This window comes from Ruditapes philippinarum, unplaced genomic scaffold (assembly GCF_026571515.1).
Source record: "Ruditapes philippinarum isolate M1 unplaced genomic scaffold, ASM2657151v2 ctg11712_1_1_1_1, whole genome shotgun sequence".
NCBI lineage: Eukaryota > Metazoa > Mollusca > Bivalvia > Venerida > Veneridae > Ruditapes > Ruditapes philippinarum.
This window is the reverse complement of record NW_026851575.1, coordinates 12,155-33,007: the sequence shown is the minus strand read 5'-3', so window position 1 is coordinate 33,007 and position 20,853 is coordinate 12,155. Positions and strand designations below refer to the sequence as shown.

General features: G+C 31.9%; 1 protein-coding gene across 3 annotated transcripts in view; it reads left to right on the top strand.

Annotated features, from left to right (window-relative positions):
* The window catches only part of LOC132748304 (cytochrome b-245 heavy chain-like), a 31,635-nt gene extending 11,716 nt beyond the window's left edge, over positions 1-19,919 (top strand). For 2 of the 3 annotated variants that reach the window (XM_060737913.1, XM_060737985.1), the window contains exons 7-17: positions 474-574; positions 889-969; positions 2,684-2,807; positions 3,358-3,450; positions 4,004-4,138; positions 7,521-7,639; positions 8,350-8,469; positions 9,219-9,236; positions 12,216-12,408; positions 13,074-13,198; positions 13,916-19,919. In XM_060737913.1, coding sequence (XP_060593896.1) covers positions 474-574; positions 889-969; positions 2,684-2,807; positions 3,358-3,450; positions 4,004-4,138; positions 7,521-7,639; positions 8,350-8,469; positions 9,219-9,236; positions 12,216-12,408; positions 13,074-13,198; positions 13,916-14,036 — 1,230 coding nt within the window. In that variant the 3' untranslated portion in view covers positions 14,037-19,919. The remainder of the gene's footprint in view (positions 1-473; positions 575-888; positions 970-2,683; positions 2,808-3,357; positions 3,451-4,003; positions 4,139-7,520; positions 7,640-8,349; positions 8,470-9,218; positions 9,237-12,215; positions 12,409-13,073; positions 13,199-13,915) is intronic. The other variant, XM_060738058.1, reaches the window with a different exon arrangement.
* The last annotated feature ends 934 nt before the right edge of the window (positions 19,920-20,853 follow it).

Genomic DNA, 20,853 nt, shown 5'->3' with positions numbered 1-20,853 from the left:
CTCAAACTGTTCAGTAGAATTTCTTTATAATTAAATATAAAAGATATTAAAGAATATTAAAGATTATAAGTATATAATAAATAGTTTATATAATAAATTGGAAATGTTATTTATCATAACTTGTCAGTTTGCAGTTCTCACACTTTACCAAGATAACAAATAGTTTAATTATCCACTAGCCATATATATATTTCAAGTTTAATTATCCACTAGCCATATATATATTTCAAGTTTAATTATCCACTAGCCATATATATATTTCAAGTTTAATTATCCACTAGCCATATATATATTTCAAGTTTAATTATCCACTAGCCATATATATATTTCAAGTTTAATTATCCACTAGCCATATATATATTTCAAGTTTAATTATCCACTAGCCATATATATATTTCAAGTTTAATTATCCACTAGCCATATATATATTTCAAGTTTAATTATCCACTAGCCATATATATATTTCATTTCAGGAACCATCTCTGTTTGTAGTAAAGACGGTTGCGGGTATCTCAGGACTTGTTGCTACTCTAGCTTTAATAATTATGGTCAGCTCATCAACAGAGGTTATACGGTAATTATTAACTGATACCTATTGAACATATGTGTTACATGGTAATTATCTACTGATATGTAATGGGAAATACAGGTTTTTACCACACTGACTTTCCTTTATGTAAATGAAAAATTAACAAATGATTTCCTAAGTTATATTGTGAACTATTGCAGAATTCACTTGGTAAATGGAGGTTATTGTTTGCTGTCATTAGATGACTTCAGTATGATTTCAGTTGTCAATATTTTCTGTAGGGTATTATTGTACTTAATGGCTATATGAAGAAATCATATGCATTTGAAACTAATCCTTTATTATTTTAATCATTTTAGGAGATCATATTTTGAGCTGTTCTGGTTTACACATCATTTGTTTGTGTTGTTCTTCATCGGAATATGTGTCCATGGTTTACAGTAAGTCTTCCACATTGCATTCATAGTAGTAAAATTGTACAGTAGAAAGCCTAGTAAGATTTCAAATAAGCAGCCAAATAAGCAGACTGGCCTGCTGGCATTCTAGAGGTTAAAGTTTAATCATTGTTTTCATTCATAGTTGCACTAGTATGTAAATAATGTGTTATTGCATGATCATATTGTTTATTAAATTCTTTTTTAGCTCGACTATTCGAAGAATATGAGAGCTATTCTAGTCGCCCCGGCGTCGGCGTCAGCGTCCGCGTCGGCGTCTGCGTTGGTTAAAGTTTTTTGTAAAGTCAAATATCTCAATTACTGCTTGAGATATTCAATTGAAACTTACAATACTTATTTATAGTAACAAGGTACATCAGATTGACAAGTTGGATAACTCTGCCTACAATATTGACAGAATTATGCCCCTTTTTAACTTAGAAATTTTGGTTAAAGTTTTTTGTAAAGTCAAATATCTCAGTTATTGCTTGAGATATTCAATTGAAACTTACAATACTTATTTATAGTAACAAGGTACATCAGATTGACAAGTTGGATAACTCTGCCTACAATATTGACAGAATTATGCCCCTTTTTAACTTAGAAATTTTGGTTAAAGTTTTTTGTAAAGTCAAATATCTCAATTATTGCTTGAGATATTCAATTGAAACTTACAATACTTATTTATAGTAACAAGGTACATCAGATTGACAAGTTGGATAACTCTGCCTACAATATTGACAGAATTATACCCCTTTGGAACTTAGAAATTTTGGTTAAAGTTTTTTTTGTAAAGTCAAATATCTTAATTATTGCTTGAGATATTCAATTGAAATTTAAAATACTCTTTTATAGTAACAATGTATATCAGTTTGCAAAATTGCATAACTCTGCCTGCAATATTTGCAGAATTATTTGCCCCTTTGAAACTTAGAAATTTTGGTTAAAGGTTAAAGGTCTTCAAAGATATTTACTTGAAACTTTACACATGCACTTAGGGTCATAATTGGAGGGTCATAATTGTATGTCACTGACCAAGTTCCATAACTCTATCTTGCATTAAGGCTGATTCATATCCCCTTTTCTACTTAGTCTCTTGGTTAATGTTAACATGATAGTTTTACATATCTCAATAACTATTAAAGATATTTATTTAAAACTTCACATATGCATTTAGGGTCATAATTGTAGGCACTGACAAAGATCCATAATTCTATCTTGCATTTAGGCTGATTTTTCTTCCGGGCTTTTTCAACTTAAAAATTCATGGTAAAGTTTTGCTTGTAAGCTGTTATCTTAATAACTACTGAAGGGTTTGTACCTTTTTTGGGACAATTTTATGCATTCATAATAATAAAGCAGTGATTAACTTGATAAAACATCTTAATAACAAGCCTTTGTACCTTTTCTGTCAAATTTATGTATTCATAGGTAATTATTATTATTTTACTCAATTAAACACCCTTGTGACATTACCTTCCGAATAGTCAAGCCAATACTGTATAATTAGACTCTCTCTAAGGCCTATAACATGAATTTATGAAAAAAATTAGCATTATAAAGGCTCTTTTACTATCAAGCACTTAGAATAGTCGAGCGTGCTGTCCTACTGACAGCTCTTGTTATTTATCATAGAACATTTTATTTTGGTCAGATTATTCTATTATGTTGATATACATGTAAATACATTTAAGTAGTTATTTTTGTGTGTATGTTATAGAGGTATAGTGCGTGGTCAGACAAATACAGATGTACACGACCCCGAGGCTTGTCAATATAAATATGATGAATGGGGTCAAATTGATGAATGTCCATTTCCACAATTTGCTGCTTCAAGTCCAGGTGTAAGAAATCTTTTACTGTTGAACTTCAGACTTTCTTTTTTGTTAAGAACAGTTGAATCATTTTAACCTTTATACAATCTCCTCACAAACTTATGTGTTTTGTTGTTTGATACAACATATTATTTACCAGTATATCTTTCAAAAGAATATTTTCTGATTTCTTCGATGTCATTTTATTGGAAAAATATACAGCAGTGAGTGATTGTACATTTGTATCAGGAGTCCTTCATAGTCCAAAATTTGAAGGATTTATGAAGAAACTAATTCATTATAACATTTTCATACTGTTTGTTTTCATTAATACTTATGTGTGATATTGAAATAATTTCAAGTACAGAAAAAAATTTATATGTTGATTTTGTAGACTTTTATATTTTATGTACAAAATTGGAATGGGAAACAATTATTTTCTATTTTGTATCATTATTGTAAGAGTAAGTGCATTTTTGTTTTGCTACAAGTAATTTATCAGTTCTTGTATATGATTTGTTGATACTTAACACATTGAGAAATCTAAGTATACAATAACATATATGCTTTTATATTACAGACATGGAAGTGGGTTATTGGTCCACTAATACTGTATTTTATAGAAAGAGGTGTAAGATTTATACGTTCAAAGCAGCAAGTTGTGATAAGTAAGGTAAGATAAATATTATCAGATATGTTGTGTGAATTTGAATTTTACTACAACCACTGTAACATAGTTATTTAAGTTTTTGTTTTGTCTGGTCTTAGATCAAATGGACACTGTTAAAATTTTATGGTGACTTGCCAGTTTTACAGGTGGAGGAAGACAGCAGGTGCCCCTTTATGCATTATTTCAAGTCGACACCTGAGTAGAACTTGACTTGAGACCTTACATAAGCTAGCTGGGTAGTTTCCATATGTGATCCAATCTAAAGTCGATGAGGGGATTCAAACACATACAAAGGAGATTCAAACACATACATGTACTGTTGTAGCAGTAAAGGGTCAAGTGACTTTTTCATGGAGGCCTATTATCATTTAAGATATCTTTTTCCCCCAGATATCAGGTATTACAAATATAATTTCCCTATCTGATTAGTATAATACTGATGTATTTTCATGGTCCATAAATGACCAACTTCATATTGAAATGAATAATATTAAAGTTAATAAAGTTACAAGTAAATAAAATAGTTTAAACTACATTTAATTGTTTTTTTTTCCAGGTGGTTAAGCATCCGTCCAATGTATTTGAGTTGCAGATGAAGAAGAGAGGGTTTAGAATGGGAGCTGGTCAATATATCTTCTTACATTGTCCAAAAATATCCTACCTCGAATGGCATCCATTCACCCTTACATCAGTAAGTGTACAACTCTAACAAAATGCTTGATTATGTTAGTTTTCTTGTCTATTTTTGCATGTTGTATCAACAAATGTACATGTAAGTGACAGTTAGCGATACAATGATTTTTAGTAGATATAAAAAACTTTGAATTTTTAACTTCTTATTCAAATTTATTGAATGATAGAAAGTTTGTATGCTTATGATTTCTCAATGATTACATACTTTTTAGCTCGACTGTTCGCAGAATAATAAAGCTAATGCAGTCACCCATTTGTCGACGTCGGGGTCCCTGTGGTTAAGTTTTTGAGTGTAAGCTTGAGCTTGTATCTCCATAACTACTGAAGGGAATGGATTGAAACTTCACACTCTTGTTGTCTGTGATTATCTAAGATGATTGGCAAAAGTCCCATAACTCTAATTTGCTTTTTAGCTCACCTGAGCATGCTCTGGGTGAGCTTTTAGGATCGATGATTGTCCGTCGGCCGTCGTCCATTCACATTTAGTTGTTAACACTCTAGCGATCGCATTTTTGCCTCAATCATCATCAAACTTGGTCAGGATGCTTATCTAGTTGATAGCTCGGATGAGTTCGAACATGGGTCATCTCGGATGAGAAACTAGGTCACAAGAGCTAAAAATAGAAAAACCTTGTTAACACTCTAGAGGTCACATTTTTGCCTCAATCATCATCAAACTTGGTCAGGATGTTTGTCTAGGTGATAGCTCGGATGAGTTCGAATATGGGTCATCTCGGATGAAAAACTAGGTCACCGGAGCTAAAAATAGAAAAACCTTGTTAACACTCTAGCGGTCACATTTTTGCATCAATCATCATCAAACTTGGTCAGGATGCTTATCTAGTTGATAGCTCGGATGAGTTCGAACATGGGTCATCTCGGATGAAAAAGTAGGTCACTGGAGCTAAAAATAGAAAAACCTTGTTAACACTCTAGCGGTCACATTTTTGCATCAATCGTCATCAAACTTGGTCAGGATGCTTGTCTAGGTGATAGCTCGGATGAGTTCGAACATGGGTCATCTCGGATGAAAAACTATGTCACCGGAGCTAAAAATAGACAAAACCATGTTAACACTCTAGAGGTCACAATTTTGCCTCAATCATCATCAAACTTGATCAGGATGTTTGTCTAGATGATAGCTCAGATGAGTTCGAACATGGGTCATCTCGGATGAAAAAGTAGGTCACCGGAGCTAAAAATAAAAAAACCTTGTTAACACTCTAGCGGTCACATTTTTGCATCAATCATCATCAAACTTGATCAAAGTGCTTGTCTAGGTGATAGCTCAGATGAGTTCGAACATGGGTCATCTCGGATGAAAAAGTAGGTCACTGGAGCTAAAGATAGAAAAACCTTGTTAACACTCTAGCAGTCACATTTTTGCATCAGTCATCATCAAACTTGGTCAAGATGCTTGTCTAGGTGAAAGCTCGGATGAGTTCAAACATGGGTCATCTCGGATGAAAAACTAGGTCACCGGAGCTAAAAATAGAAAAACCATGTTAACACTCTAGAGGTCACAATTTTGCCTCAATCATCATCAAACATGATCAGGATGTTTGTCTAGGTGATAGCTCGGATGAGTTCGAACATGGGTCATCTCGGATGAAAAAGTAGGTCACCGGAGCTAAAATAGAAAAACCTTGTTAACACTCTAGCGGTCACATTTTTGCATCAATCATCATCAAACTTGATCAAAGTGCTTGTCTAGGTGATAGCTCAGATGAGTTCGAACATGGGTCATCTCGGATGAAAAACTAGGTCACAGGAGCTAAAAAATAGAAAAACCTTGTTAACACTCTAGTGGTCACAATTTTGACTCAATTGTCATCAAACTTGGTCAGGAAACTTGTCTAGGTCATTGCTGGGAATAAATTGAACATGGGTCATCTCGGATGAAAAACTAGGTCACAGGAGCTATAAATAGAAAAATCATGTTAACACTCTAGTGGCTACTGTTGTGATCCAAATATTGTGTTAATTGGTCTGAAAGTTTGTTTTGATGATTTCTAAGTCAAGTTCCAACATGGGTCATCTTGAATGAAAAACTAGGTCACACCGCCCAAATATGGAAAAACCTTGTTAACATTCTAGTGGTCACATTTTCGACTCAATAATCATCAAACTTGGTCAGGATGCTTGTCTAGGTAATTGCTTGGATGAGTTCGAAATCGCATGTGAAACTAGGTCACCGGAGCTAAAAATAGAAAAATCTTGTTAACACTCTAGTTGCTAGTTTGATCCAAGTATTCTAGAAATTGGTCTGAAAGTTTGTTTTAATGATTTCTAGGTCAAGTTTGAATATATGTCACCTGGGTAAAAAACTAGGTCGCACTGCTCAAATATGGATAATCCTTGTTAACACTGTAGTGGTCATATTTTTGACTCACCTGTCATGAGACTTGGTCAGAATGCTTGTCTAGGTAATTGTTTGGATGAGTTTGATAAGTCAGGTGAGCGATCTAGGGCCATCATGGCCCTCTTGTTTACATAATTATTCCCCTTTTTCGACTTAGAAATTCTTGGTAAAGTTTTTGCGTGTAAGCTGGTATCTCCATAACTACTGAAGGGAATGGATTGAAACTTCACACACTTGTTTTCTGTAATTATCTAAGATGAATGGCATAAGTCCCATAACTCTGATTTGCTTTTTTGCATATTTATGCAACTTTTTTGATTTAGAAATTCTTGGTTAAGTTTTTGCGTGTAAGCTGTTATCTTCATAACTACTGAAGGGAATGGATTGAAATTTCACACTCTTGTTGTCTGTGATTATCTAAGATGACTGGCACAAGTTCCATAACTCTGATTTACTTTTTTGCATAATTATGCCCCTTTTTCGACTTAGAAATTCTGGTTAAGTTTTTGATTGTAAGCTGGTATCTCCATAACTAATTAAGGGTTTGTACCTTTTCGGACAATTTTATGTATTCATATAGGTAAGCATTATCATACTCAATGAAAAACCCTTGTGACAACTTTTCGAATAGTCGAGCGTTACTGTCCTCCGACAGTTCTTGTTAAGAAACAAAGTTGAAAAAATGAAGACTTCCATTGATTTGAAATGATAATAGAATGTACAAATGAGCTGTGTCATGACAAAACCAACATAATGGGTTTGCAACGAGCATGGATCTAGACCAGCCTGCGCATCCGCGCAGTCTGATCAGGATCCATGCTGTTCGCTATCAGTTTCTCTACTTGTAATAGAGTTTGTAAGCGAACAGCATGGATCCTGATCAGACTGCGCAGATGTGCAGACTGGTCTGGATCCATGCTGGTCACAAACCCATTATGTTGGTTTTGTCATGACCCGGCTCAAATGTTATATGGTATGTTAGAATTACAACTTTAACTTGATGTCACATGACTTACAGGCCCCAGATGACGATTATTTCTCCGTACATATCAGACGAGTAGGTAACTGGACCAATGACCTTGCCAAGGCTTGTCATGTGGATGAAGCTGAGTTCAAGGAAACTTGGAAACTACCTAGGTACACAGTTGTTAGAGTGTGTTGTTAGATCTAATATGGTTGTAGTATAATATACATGAATCCGGGGTCAAGTGGTTATGGATTTTGACTTTAAACCTTTTGCCCCTTGCAGCTGTGTGTTGGAATCTTGCCATGGACTTTGGATTCTTTCATGTTAGGAAGCTTACAGAAAGTCGATGGTTCTACTCAGGTGCCAATTTCTGTCTAATATAATGTACCGCGGGGCACCTGACATTTTCCTGCACCAGTAAAGCTGGAAAGATTCCATATGATTTTTACTGTGTTGGTAACGAAATTAAACCCATTAAAAAATTCAAATATAAAAGAAAATGATCAACAATAATGTCATGTATATTACTCACTGTGAAAGAAAATGTTTAAAGCAGTTATTTAATTTATTTGTCTTGGAAGAGGAATATAATTTAATTTTGAAATGGAAAGGAAAAGATAACTCTTGAATAAGTCTGCATACTTCTGATTAAGACCACCTTTAAATATAGACCACTTGTAGATCATCTGTCATATACGTCTCCATTTTACTTTCTCATTTGAATAATAAGATGTTAGAATGATGTGCTTCAAATTATCGTATTTCTTTACCTAACGGGACTAAATGCTCAGGTTTTTATGAAGATTAAGCATGTTAAATGACAGAAACAACATTGTGAGTTTTTGTTATATATCAATATGTTATTTATGTTATATAACAGTGTGGCAGTGGATGGACCATTTGGTACAGCTACAGAAGATATTTTCTCGTATGAAGTTGATATTTTTGTTGCTGCTGGAATAGGTGTTACACCTTTTGCATCTGTTCTAAAACATATATGGTAAGTTCTTGTTGGCTTTGTATTATTATTGGTCATTGTTACATATAACTGAGACGCACCATGACAAAACCAACATAGTGCATTTGCGACCAGCATGGTGTCCGCTTGCAAACCCTATAACAAGTAGAGAAACTGATAGCAAACAGCATGGATTCGATCAGACTGCGCAGATGTGCAGGCTGGTCTGGATCTATGCTGGTTGCAAACGCACTATGTTGGTTTTTTCATGTTGCGGCTCATATTGAGATTTTACTAATTTTAATACACCGGGATGTTATACTTGTTTTCACTATATTTGTGACATCACATAACATTAATGTTTTGTTACATTGTTCACAGTATATAAGTTTTATTACTTGATTTGTATTAACTTACTATGAATGTATCATTTCAAAACTTTTATTTTTGTGACATTATGCACTGTTAACCATTTGTTAATTTATATACCAATTTTATATCTTTCTGAAACAAAAAAGGTAGAAAGTCAATAAAGAAAATGCTTATATATTGGATTTAGAGCAGTTGATATTGTTATCAACTGTTTAAAGTCTAATAACATACATACATTCATCAGCTTGTTTATATTTTATTTGATTGATCCATGCCATGTTAATTAGTTATTTAAAAAAGTATTTGGCACCCACTGATAAGTTATTTAAAAGGGTATTTGACAACCACTTAAAACTACTGATTCTTATGCTATAGTTATCTTATTTAAGATGTAAAGTTTTAATTTGCTGCATATACAGCTATACCCTGACTGGCAGGTAGGTTGATAACAAACAAAATGCATTTTTACATGATCTACCCAGACAATACTCTATATGTTAGATCTTACTGTATCTACATATATTCTTATATTGTATTAAATTAAAGTGTTTTTTTTTTTTAATATTTTTGGGTGGATTATAAAACTAGCTCTTTAATAGTGATATGAAATTTTTGTCCCAATATTTTGTTGATTTGAAAATGGAGAATTAATGATCCAAGTTTATTTAATGGAGTAGTTGATGTTTAATTGATAACACATAGAGTATTGTCTGGGATGCACTTCCATTCTATGCATATATGAAAGATTGTTATTTCATTACCTGTTAAAGCAGCTTTCCTAAATAAATTCATTATTGTCATCTGATTCACTCACTCCTTTGTAAAAATCTCACTATTTACCTCAAAACTATAAAGAAACATTAGTTTAATTCCTGAACATAATAATATTATTTTCATGACTACTTGTTATCACCAATTTTTAAATGACTATCATTGTTTTGCAGTAGTTTCAATTAATCGAAATTAAGCATTTTGCCAAAAATGTGGAACATTTAATTATAGGTATAGAATCCAGGTCAAATTACGGCCAAACTTGACATGATTACTCTAAGATAAGAAGTAAACTTTTATTTACACAAGATGAAACACAACAAGCCTAAGTCATAGCTTAGAACTGAAAATGGACAAATATGAAATATTATGAAGTTCCTAGTTCCTACACTACCAGTATAAACAACAAAATTTATCCCAGATCCTACATCCATCAACAGTTTACCATATAATCATTGTTTATTCTTTGTTTTATTTTAATTTTAATCTTTTGAAGCAGGTAGAATCTTTGATACAGCTTAGGATTATGCTTTATTGCTTAATTTGCGTGAAAGTAATTTTTTCAATGATTTTTATAATTATTTACTTCTTATGTGAATTTGTAAATTAATTAAGATTTAACTTCAAAACAAAAAAACCAATTTAAAGTTCAAGTCAGACTATGTTGTTTAGTATATTAGGGAAAAAATCAATGACACATAGAAATATTGCTAAGAAATAAAATCTGATTGTTGTTAAGAGCTAAAGCTAGAATAAAACACTGTTGAGAGCAGCTGCTCACACTTAGCAAGCATCTTTAATCCTTACCACGCTAAGCGTTTTTAATGGACCATCAAAACCATTTGAGCCGCGTCATGACAAAACCAACATAATGGGTTTGCGACCAGCATGGATCCAGACCAGCCTGCGCTTCCGCGCAGTCTGATCAGGATCCATGCTGTTCGCTATCAGTTTCTCTACTTGTTATAGGGTTTGTAAGCGAACAGCATGGATCCTGATCAGACTGCGCGGATGCGCAGGCTGGTCTGGATCCATGCTGGTCGCAAACCCATTATGTTGGTTTTGTCATGACATGGCTCATTTATCATTTTTAGGGAAAATTTCAATATTAGTACTGGCTGAATAGCAAACATTGCAGAACATGATCAATCGGCATGGATGTGCTGGCTGATTTTGGTCTACGCTGGACTTGTGGTCAAAGTCAGTTGCCACCAGCACTCCAGCAGGCTAATAATTAGCTGATCTTTGATATAGCTAGATGACTTTTTTTTCCTAAATATTTTATTTCTGCACAAAGGCTTCACATGGAAAAATAAAAAATGATAGAATATGAAATATAAGCTCAGAAATAAAAGTTGTGAGCTCTAGCTGTTTATCATCATATTGATTTACACAATGACAAAGGAATTATTTTCAGTCTACACTATATAATCTGTTCAATAAAAATAAAGCTTGTCTTTGCTTTCCACATGTAGTCTTCTTCAGAAAAAAAAAACGTTTATAAAATATTCTAACACGACCCGCATTTTTCCCTATTGAACATAGAAGAACCGAAAGTGTGTATTATTATGCTATAAAATCACTGTTTGACGTTCTATATTTAGATATGTGACGTAATCATTATACCCGTGACGTAACTACTAAAAATATGACGCGCTGACAATAAGTACGGAAACAAATCAGGCGCTATTTAGCTAATTATTGTGGACTGCAGCATTTATTTGTTGATGTCGTGTTAGAATCGAAATAATATATCCAAATCTGTGATTTTATTGCTTGATAACATCACTGTTTGTCGTTCGGATGCGCATCATTATATCACTCGGGCTACGCCCTCATGATATACTTCCCCACATCCGAACTCCAAACAGTGATGTTATTGAGCAATAAAATCACAGTTTGGGATATATTATTTCTTAAATAAATGATGCAACGTCCGTTTAACTATAAGCTAAACGGTCTACACTACAAACTGCAATATAAGCACCCAAACACAACATTCTCGTGTTAATGAAGGGCTGTATAGTGTATTTTACTTGAAGACTATGCAGACATATTGCAGTTTTAGTTAAAATTTAATATATAAATCATGGAACTAGTAGTAACATACTTATACATTTATTATTCTACTTAAGCTTTAAAGCATAGCAGAGAACATCAAATGATTGAATGTCTTTAATGAACATTGCATGTGCAGTTACCACTCAAAACTTATGTTTTAACCACTAAATGCTCAGGATAATTCTACTTTTGACATATTTTGCCAATGCAGAGACACTACTTTCTCTTTTATCTGACATAACTTTAACTGGAGTTTGATACCATTGATTCTGTCTATAGTCCACAGTTTCTGCATGACTGTTTGAGTCTTCTTTGATATCTAAAAGGAGAATAATTGTTTTATTTTATGTCTGTATATCTTAAATATTAAAAATCAGTTTTGGCATATTGCCAGTAAGTACCAGGTAAATGTTTACTTGATATATTATCGTTTAGAGTAGAAGGCTTAATAATATGTTATGTTTTACATGTAGTTAAACTATTTATAGATTTTTATTTTTTACTAACATTATTTTATATACCGGTATATTTCATGTATGTTGTATTATCATTTATTATCTACTCACACCTGCTGTAAATTACAGGTACAAGAAACAGGTAGCTGACCCAGACTTTAAGTTGAAGAAAGTTTATTTTTACTGGATATGTCCAGACACCAATGCTTTTGAATGGCTTCATGACTTACTACGATACTATGACAAACAGATGGCGGAAACTGGTTTTACAGACTTCCTAAAATATTTTGTGTTTCTGACAAGAGGCTGGGACAGAAATCTGGTATTTTCTATAAAGATTTTCACAACTTTTAGCATATTCTCGTAAAACAAGTGAATCTTTATTTTTAATACATGTATACTTAAAACAGTTTTATTAGTTTTACTCCAAGGCCCAAATGTTTGGTATTGCTATAAACTTGACACAGTTTCGAGACACTGAGGGTGATGTTTAAACATTTACTTGCCCCATTGCAAATGAAATCTAAAATTTGAACCAAAAGGATTTTGTTTTTGATTTCATTTCTTTGAAGTCAGATCTATGACAAAAAATATTAACCCAGTTAGTTTGGCTTTTTGTTCAGATTTGCTAAAAAAAACACTAAAAAGATATGGGAGTTCTGTCTGTTTATGTAATAATGCATGTACTTTACATGATAAATATTGCATTGAAGTCAGAAATTTGTAGCCAGACATTGTATTATTATGTTTGCATTATGTTCTTCCCTTACATTTACAACCCATCTGTCTGTCTGTCTGTCCATCCAGCTATACCTTAGAAAATGATTAGTGATATTTTAGATAAAAATTCATACAAATTATGTATAATTTAAAAAGTGGCCTTATGATTACATCACTTAAACATTTCATTGCTAATTACATAACTAATATAAAAATTTTAACATTTTGAAATTGTTGCTTATGATAAATATTTTGGTATGATTTCAGGCAAAGGCTATAGTTTTACATGAGGAGGATATTTACGATCCTGTGACGGGGTTGTATCAGAAAACACACTATGGTAGACCAAACTGGGACCAAATTATGCCAAATATAGCCAAAGATCATCCAGGGTGAATAATTTAGATTTTTCTTTGTATCTCTCCATTTTATCTGATGTTTGAGCAGCTTACTGTAACTTTCATGATTTATTTATTTCTTTAATATTCTTTTCTGTATTTAAGATTATGAAGTATTTTTTGTAAGTTTAACGGATCACAATGTTAAAAAAAATAACAAGTAGCCAACAGTAAGGAGTCAGACTTTACTGATGTGTTAGCTTGCTTAGAAATTAACTGATGGCTTGGCAAGTCATTATATTTGCTTTAATTAAAACAGTTATAGACAATTCTTTTGGTTTATACAGAATTTACTTTAGTTAGATTGTGTAGGAAGCTATAAGCATATAGACACACTTTCAAATCCGTTCCTGGAACCAACCAGTACTGAGCAATGAGTGTGAAGTTTTTTGCTCAAGGTAACAATGACTTGCCCCTGACAGGGTTTGAACCCATGTGGTTAGCAATCATTAGATTACTAGTTTGACGTGTTAACCACTCAGCCATGCCACCACTAGACATTTCTTTTATGTTTTATGTGTACTTGAAACAACTCACTTATAATTATACTGTTAGGGACATTTAATATTCCTAACAGGTAGATGGGAAATATATCTGAAACATTAACCTGCCTGTCATCGGATTCAACCTTGTGACTGCCCGCTTGTATTTATAGTAAGTAATTGTGAAAGATGTGCATTTGTGCTTAATTGTTATTCCGTCTGTTTCCAGGACAAAGATAGGAGTGTTTTTCTGCGGACCAAAAGTGTTATCGAGCACTTTACATAAGGCATGTAACCAGCATTCATCTAAAGAAGGGGCAACTTTCTACTACAACAAGGAAAACTTCTAATTTGTTTCTGTAACATTCCAATTTAATTGTATGAAAACTGTTATATTTTGTGTATTAGCATCCACAGAGTTTTTATGAGTTTTGTCATTCAAAGAGATATGGATAAAGTTGTTAATATGGCCAAATATACTTGCAGAAGTTATAATATGAACCAAATTCCTTGCCAGATTGAAAAATGAAAAATTAAGATATGGAAACTCTTCTTTATCATACATTTTAATTATGGTCATGTTTAATTTATGCTTAATAGGGCCTCAATCATTTTGCATGGATATCTAAAATATAAATATGAAGTATATGACAGGAAAGCACAGAAGAGTAATTGGCAGTTAATAAGAATCCTATTTACTGTAAGTTTTATACTAGAGTGTAAAAAAACTACAGTTTAATAATGTACAGCAAATACTCATGTTTTACTTTTTATTTTATGAACATTCCAAAGATATAATTGGATCATATTAATTTATATCATAACAATATGATGTTATTTCAAACTTAAGCCCTAACCTGCTAAATTTCTTAAATGGGTCTTCTTTTATTGAAGCTGTCCGTTATCAACTTTGGGAATATCAAGATAAAATTGACCGCCCGCATGACATAACAACCCTTTACATTGCTTACTTTTCTAAAATTCAATTTTATAGCTCTTGAAATAATTAAAAAAGCTCCTAAAATTGCTGATTGTTACCTGTTCATATTTGTCTTTAAACATGTCAAGGGAAATAACTTTTTTATATTTTAAACGTCAGTGACAATTTCTTTTGACTTCGCTTTAAGGGTTGATTTCTAATGCCAGCGCTCAAATATAAATCAGTATAGACCCTAATCAAGAGTCCATTGTTGTGCAGGCTGGCCTGGCTCTTTACTTATCTTTCCATTCCATCAGGTATAGTGTAAATAAAAATGTTTGTTGCAATTTAACAATTTATACTATCTCCTATATATATTTTTTTTCATTTTTTATACTCTGTTATATGTACATGTCTGATGGAAGAAAAGTTCCACATATTTATCTAATCTATTAATTTGTGACTTTTGTTGTAAAGTGTTATACTTACCAACTTTTAAGACTAACAGTTTAAAGAAAATGTAAGGTAAACCAATAATATTAATATCCTAATGGTTCATGCATAATTTTTATTGTTTATACTCTACAAATTATATTTATAATGATATTAGATTTTTTTGATACCTAGTAATTATTAAGTCCATGATTTAAAAGACGGATAAGACAATTAATAATTGTTCTATGGTTAAGAGAGACTTGTATATGATTCTTGGATTATGACATAATAATATATCTACAACAAATACTCATATCTATATATATATGTTTTAGAATTTAGACATTTCCCAGGGTGATATTTCAGCTTTGAATTTGAAAGTGACTTTTGTCCAACTCTTATAGGGGGCAGGGGACATATTCGAATGATGGCCCCGGTCAAATTTTTTAATAACTCAGACATGGTGTTTTGAAGGTACTGATAACTTCTGATATTTCTCTGTCATTGTAATTCTTCCTTGTTTGTGTGTAGGAAATGAGATATATTTTTGGGTTTTTACCCGAAACTAAGCATTTTGGTAGCTTTGTATGTATTTCTGACTCTCCGAATGGAGGTGAAAAAGTTAAAAATCAAGCTTTGACAGTTGGCGCCAAACAAGTAAGAAATTTCAGATAAATTTTGTGAAAAATCTAAACGTATGACAGACACTTTATTTGTCATTTCTGAAAATGCCATGGCTTGCACTGCGTGTTACTGATATTTTTAAAGGAATCGGGCGGATTCTGGAGTATGCTGCACCTTCATGAAGATTGCCTATATTGGTATATTTTAGGTGTGATTTTGGCTGGGTGGGGGTAAATATAAATTGCTGTCAGTCATTTTTTGAAGGAGCAATGCATGCAAACTATTATTTTCTTCAATGTATGTCATATATCATTGAATAATGCTGTGCAACTGGTTATCTGCCTGTGAAACAGATTTTGAAATATTTGGAATTGTGTTTCTGGTCACACTGAAATACAAAATTTTTCATTTTTAGGTCCCCTGCCCCCTTAAGGAAATTTTCAAATTTATAAAATGCGTTGGATTTGACCCAAATGTGCCCATAAACATTCCTTCTACATTTGTTAGTCAAAATTTGAAGTGACTGGTAGGATTTATCAAGTTATGTAGAGAAAGTAGACTGTCAAGTCAAGGGAGGTAATAAAAATTTGGAATTTTGGCAAACACTGTACTTCACAAAATGTGCACATTTATCCAGAATTAACAGTTTTATATTGTGCAAATTGACATAATAATGCATAATTGAGCACTTTTAATTGTTACAAATGTACATAATGTCATATAAGTCAACAGTGGTATCTTTACTGCATTTTTAGGTGTATGCCAGAATAAATGGGGTCTGGTTTCCTGTGAAATTCATTTTGGGACATTAAATGTGGCTGTAATATTGTTTTTCTTGCTATAATATCCTTCCAAAAGACTTTAAATACTCTGAAAATACTTTATGGTATTAAAATGAAGGTGGAAAACAGAAAAATAACCATCTCACAGGTTTCTGGCACTTGATATTAAGTAAATCATATAACAGGCATGGTCATTGTACTAGTTACTTCCCCTGAAATAGGGTCTTTTTTAAATATTTGATTAAATACAAAGTAACCGCAGTATTCACTTTTCGAAGTTAACGTTTAATGCGAAATACTCCATATTTTAAGAAAATAAAAGGAAACGCTTTAATACGGGTCACATAAAAAATCTTAAGGGGGCAGGGGACATATTCGAATGATGGCCCCGGTCAAATTTTTTAATAACTCAGACATGGTGTTTTGAAGGTACTGATAACTTCTGATATTTCTCTGTCATTGTAATTCTTCCTTGTTTGTGTGTAGGAAATGAGATATATTTTTGGGTTTTTACCCGAAACTAAGCATTTTGGTAGCTTTGTATGTATTTCTGACTCTCCGAATGGAGGTGAAAAAGTTAAAAATCAAGCTTTGACAGTTGGCGCCAAACAAGTAAGAAATTTCAGATAAATTTTGTGAAAAATCTAAACGTATGACAGACACTTTATTTGTCATTTCTGAAAATGCCATGGCTTGCACTGCGTGTTACTGATATTTTTAAAGGAATCGGGCGGATTCTGGAGTATGCTGCACCTTCATGAAGATTGCCTATATTGGTATATTTTAGGTGTGATTTTGGCTGGGTGGGGGTAAATATAAATTGCTGTCAGTCATTTTTTGAAGGAGCAATGCATGCAAACTATTATTTTCTTCAATGTATGTCATATATCATTGAATAATGCTGTGCAACTGGTTATCTGCCTGTGAAACAGATTTTGAAATATTTGGAATTGTGTTTCTGGTCACACTGAAATACAAAATTTTTCATTTTTAGGTCCCCTGCCCCCTATAGAGTGCGTTCCATCTGCTTGACAGTGCAGGTGTTCCTGATTCTATACTGATATCTGTCTATCTCCACAAGTGCTCAATATATTGATAGTTCCCCCTTTAGATCTCACTCTTCATATTGTTTATCTATTTTTATGTTGTTAATATGTACTTTTTTTCATGACATTTTGACAATCTATATATTTTAATATATCTTTTTTTGTAAATTTTCTCAATATAAAATTTCTCCACAAAAAGTATAGAAATCGCCACTATTATAAGGAAATATTCATTAAAGCAGAATGTCTTCAGATTCATGGTACTTTTCATGAAAATTTTGAAATTGTATTTAAAAGTAAACTATTGTGAAGTAAACAATGAAAATAAATTACACGTTGCATGAAGGTCAATACAGTTTGCGTAAAGAACCAAAAGGAGGTCAAAATATCATGCAGTAGAAATATGGTGATAAATACTGCAAAATTAGTAATTAATCGCATAAAACATGTAAGTTATTACTTGAATCTTTTTACTTTTCCTAAAAGTTTAGTACATTGTTTTCAAGTTGAATTTCTTTAAATATTTTGGCTCATCTGGAGGCATGCAGCTTTAATAAAATGAATGTATATTGGGAAATAATACAATAGAACAAAGAGACACAATATATGTTTAATTACATGAAATCTGACACAAAGAAAATATGTATGTTTTGTCATTTTGTTTAGCTTTACATAAATGAAAGCTTTAGTTTTAATAAGATTTTTATTTGCTTGCTTATTTGAGAAATTTGAACCAGAGTCACATAAAGAAGTATTGTCAATTACATGTTTCTTTTGAGTTTTATTATATACAAAAGTTTAATCTGTCTAAACAAATTGTTCAGGAGCCACAAGATTAATATATTTTCAGGCACTGTTTTGTAACAATGTCCTTTCTTGAACAAATATTTTTACATACATGTAGTTAAATCGTTGGGTGATTCTCTTTCTAGTCACAGAAATTAACCGAGGAATTTAGTGTTGTAATTTGTATATGTTCAGCTTAAATTTGTTCCTTGCGTTACAAAATCGAGTACAGTATTTGTTAATTGGTATGTTATATAATAAGCAATTTGTTTAATGCTGAAGATATGTGTACATGTTTTTGAGAAATATAATTAAGCCAGATATTAAATGTCTGATTGGTTGAGGTTTTTGACTTTGGTGGTTCTACTCGGGTAGTTGTTTGTGCCCGACATAATGCACAGAGGTCTTTCTCCACCAGTAAAGCTAGCAAGTTGTCATATGACCTATGCTGTGTTGGTGTTATGTAAAACTCAAACAAACAAAAAAGTAAAACGTCACCTTTATTTAATTCCATTCAATTAAGGATAAACATTTGCTTGGCGTAATTACATATTACATGTATAACATTATCAAGAACTTGTAAATCAAAACTTGTTGAATTATTTAGAATCTAGCTAGATTTTCTATAAGAAGCTGTCAGAAGTGCAATATAATAAAAAATGCATAATAAAATGATAGGATATTTTGCATATTCATATTTTTTTCTATTTTCATTGGGTTGATTTAACTGGAAAAGAATAACAACCAATATTATTCTTGCAATTTACTTTCTACAATTTTAGAAGATTTGATAAGTATTTTTTCTAAGAATTGACAAATCAGGTATGTTTGATTTGGGTAAATATAGATCAGTCACATTGTGTTTGTAATTATTTCAATGTTTAGAGGAAGCTGGTCTTTCCTCTCTATTTATTATATAACATTACATATATATCAGTTTTGTAAGCTACCTGTATGTTGTCAAAGTGTTTGATGTAGTTATTTCTGGATTTCTTATGCATATATATTATAGGGGCTTCCACTCTTGAATATAAACATTGTTGTTTTTTACTTTTTTTTACTGCAAAACTTGCTCTCTTGTAGAATAGTGAATAGAGTGTGCAATTATCAAATATATTACTAAGTTCCTATCATTATTTACATAATTTCCAAACACTACTAATACTTGTACATTGAACAACCTACATATCATTTTCTTGTATAATCTTGTATTATTTCTTCATTGAGATATCCTGATTTTATTTTATAATGCTCACAAATATCATGAAGAAATTTAATCATTTTGAAATTTTGTCGCTATAAGGAATTGATCTTATTCAGGTAAAATTGTCAAGAAATTTTTTTTAACAACGAATAAATCATCAGCTGGCCTGATTATTGGAGAGACAGAGCTTTGATTTTGTTGCCGTGTTATATTCTATGTATCTATACACCGGTGCTTTACTAAGGCCAAAAAATTAAATACATAGGCATATATATATACATGTTTGTACCATGATTCTGTGAAATACTCTTGTTAATATATTAAAGTGCCTTGTATGCAGTACAATATATATATTTTGTCATTCTATATTATTATTCATATACACAAGCCTGATTTCTTTATTGCTTTATATTGTTCATAATAAAATTTCTATAGAATTTTCTTTCTTGTTCATTATTGTCTATTTCTTTTTCAAGGTTTGGAGTTAAAAAGTTTTACCTGTATAAATCTTGATCTATTGGATTTGAAGAGATCTTTAACCTATTATTAGTTGTTTTTCCCTATGGTATTAGAAGAATGTAAGAAATCTCCAAGTAAGAATTATTGTTCCCCGACTGATGTGTTCTGATGTACGAGAACTATTTTCTTAATATGAAACAATCCAGCTAGCTTATGAGAGAGCATTCATTTTGATCCCTGAAATGAAGCAGCAAGAGACATATATAGTCTCCCTCACCTCTTTATAGTGTGTGATGAAAAACCATAGCAACTGAATATATTACTAAATCCATAAATAACTTACTTAAATAATAAAAAGAAAATCAGGAGAATTTTGAAAATTTGACCACGGAAGGTCAAGGTCATTTAGGGCAATGCTGATTAATGAAATCTGTTCTAACAAACAGGTTTACTTATTCTAGGACTGCTTGAATTTTATCATCATTATCAAACAATTATTATAAATAAGTTTACAAATACAATATAGATATTTTTTTCATTTTATTGGCAAATTATACATAGAAAAGATAAACATATTGTGTATGATGAACATGGAGCATGCAGTCACTAAATATCTAACATTCCGGGAATTAGGAAAACAATCATTATACAATGTTTAAGTACATGGCACAGTACAATAAATAACAGAAATTAAGTAATTTCCACCAAAAATTGCAATTATTTATTTGTTGCACAAATTGGGAGGTCATACTGACTCTTAAATTTTTTCTATTGTAAATTTGTGGTTAAGAGACTACTCAAATTACATATACTAAGTTAAATGGCCTTTATTTTATGAACAAAAAGTAACAAAAATCAATTGTTACCAGTCACTGAAGCGGTTACTGGCAACATTAATCTAGAAATTATACC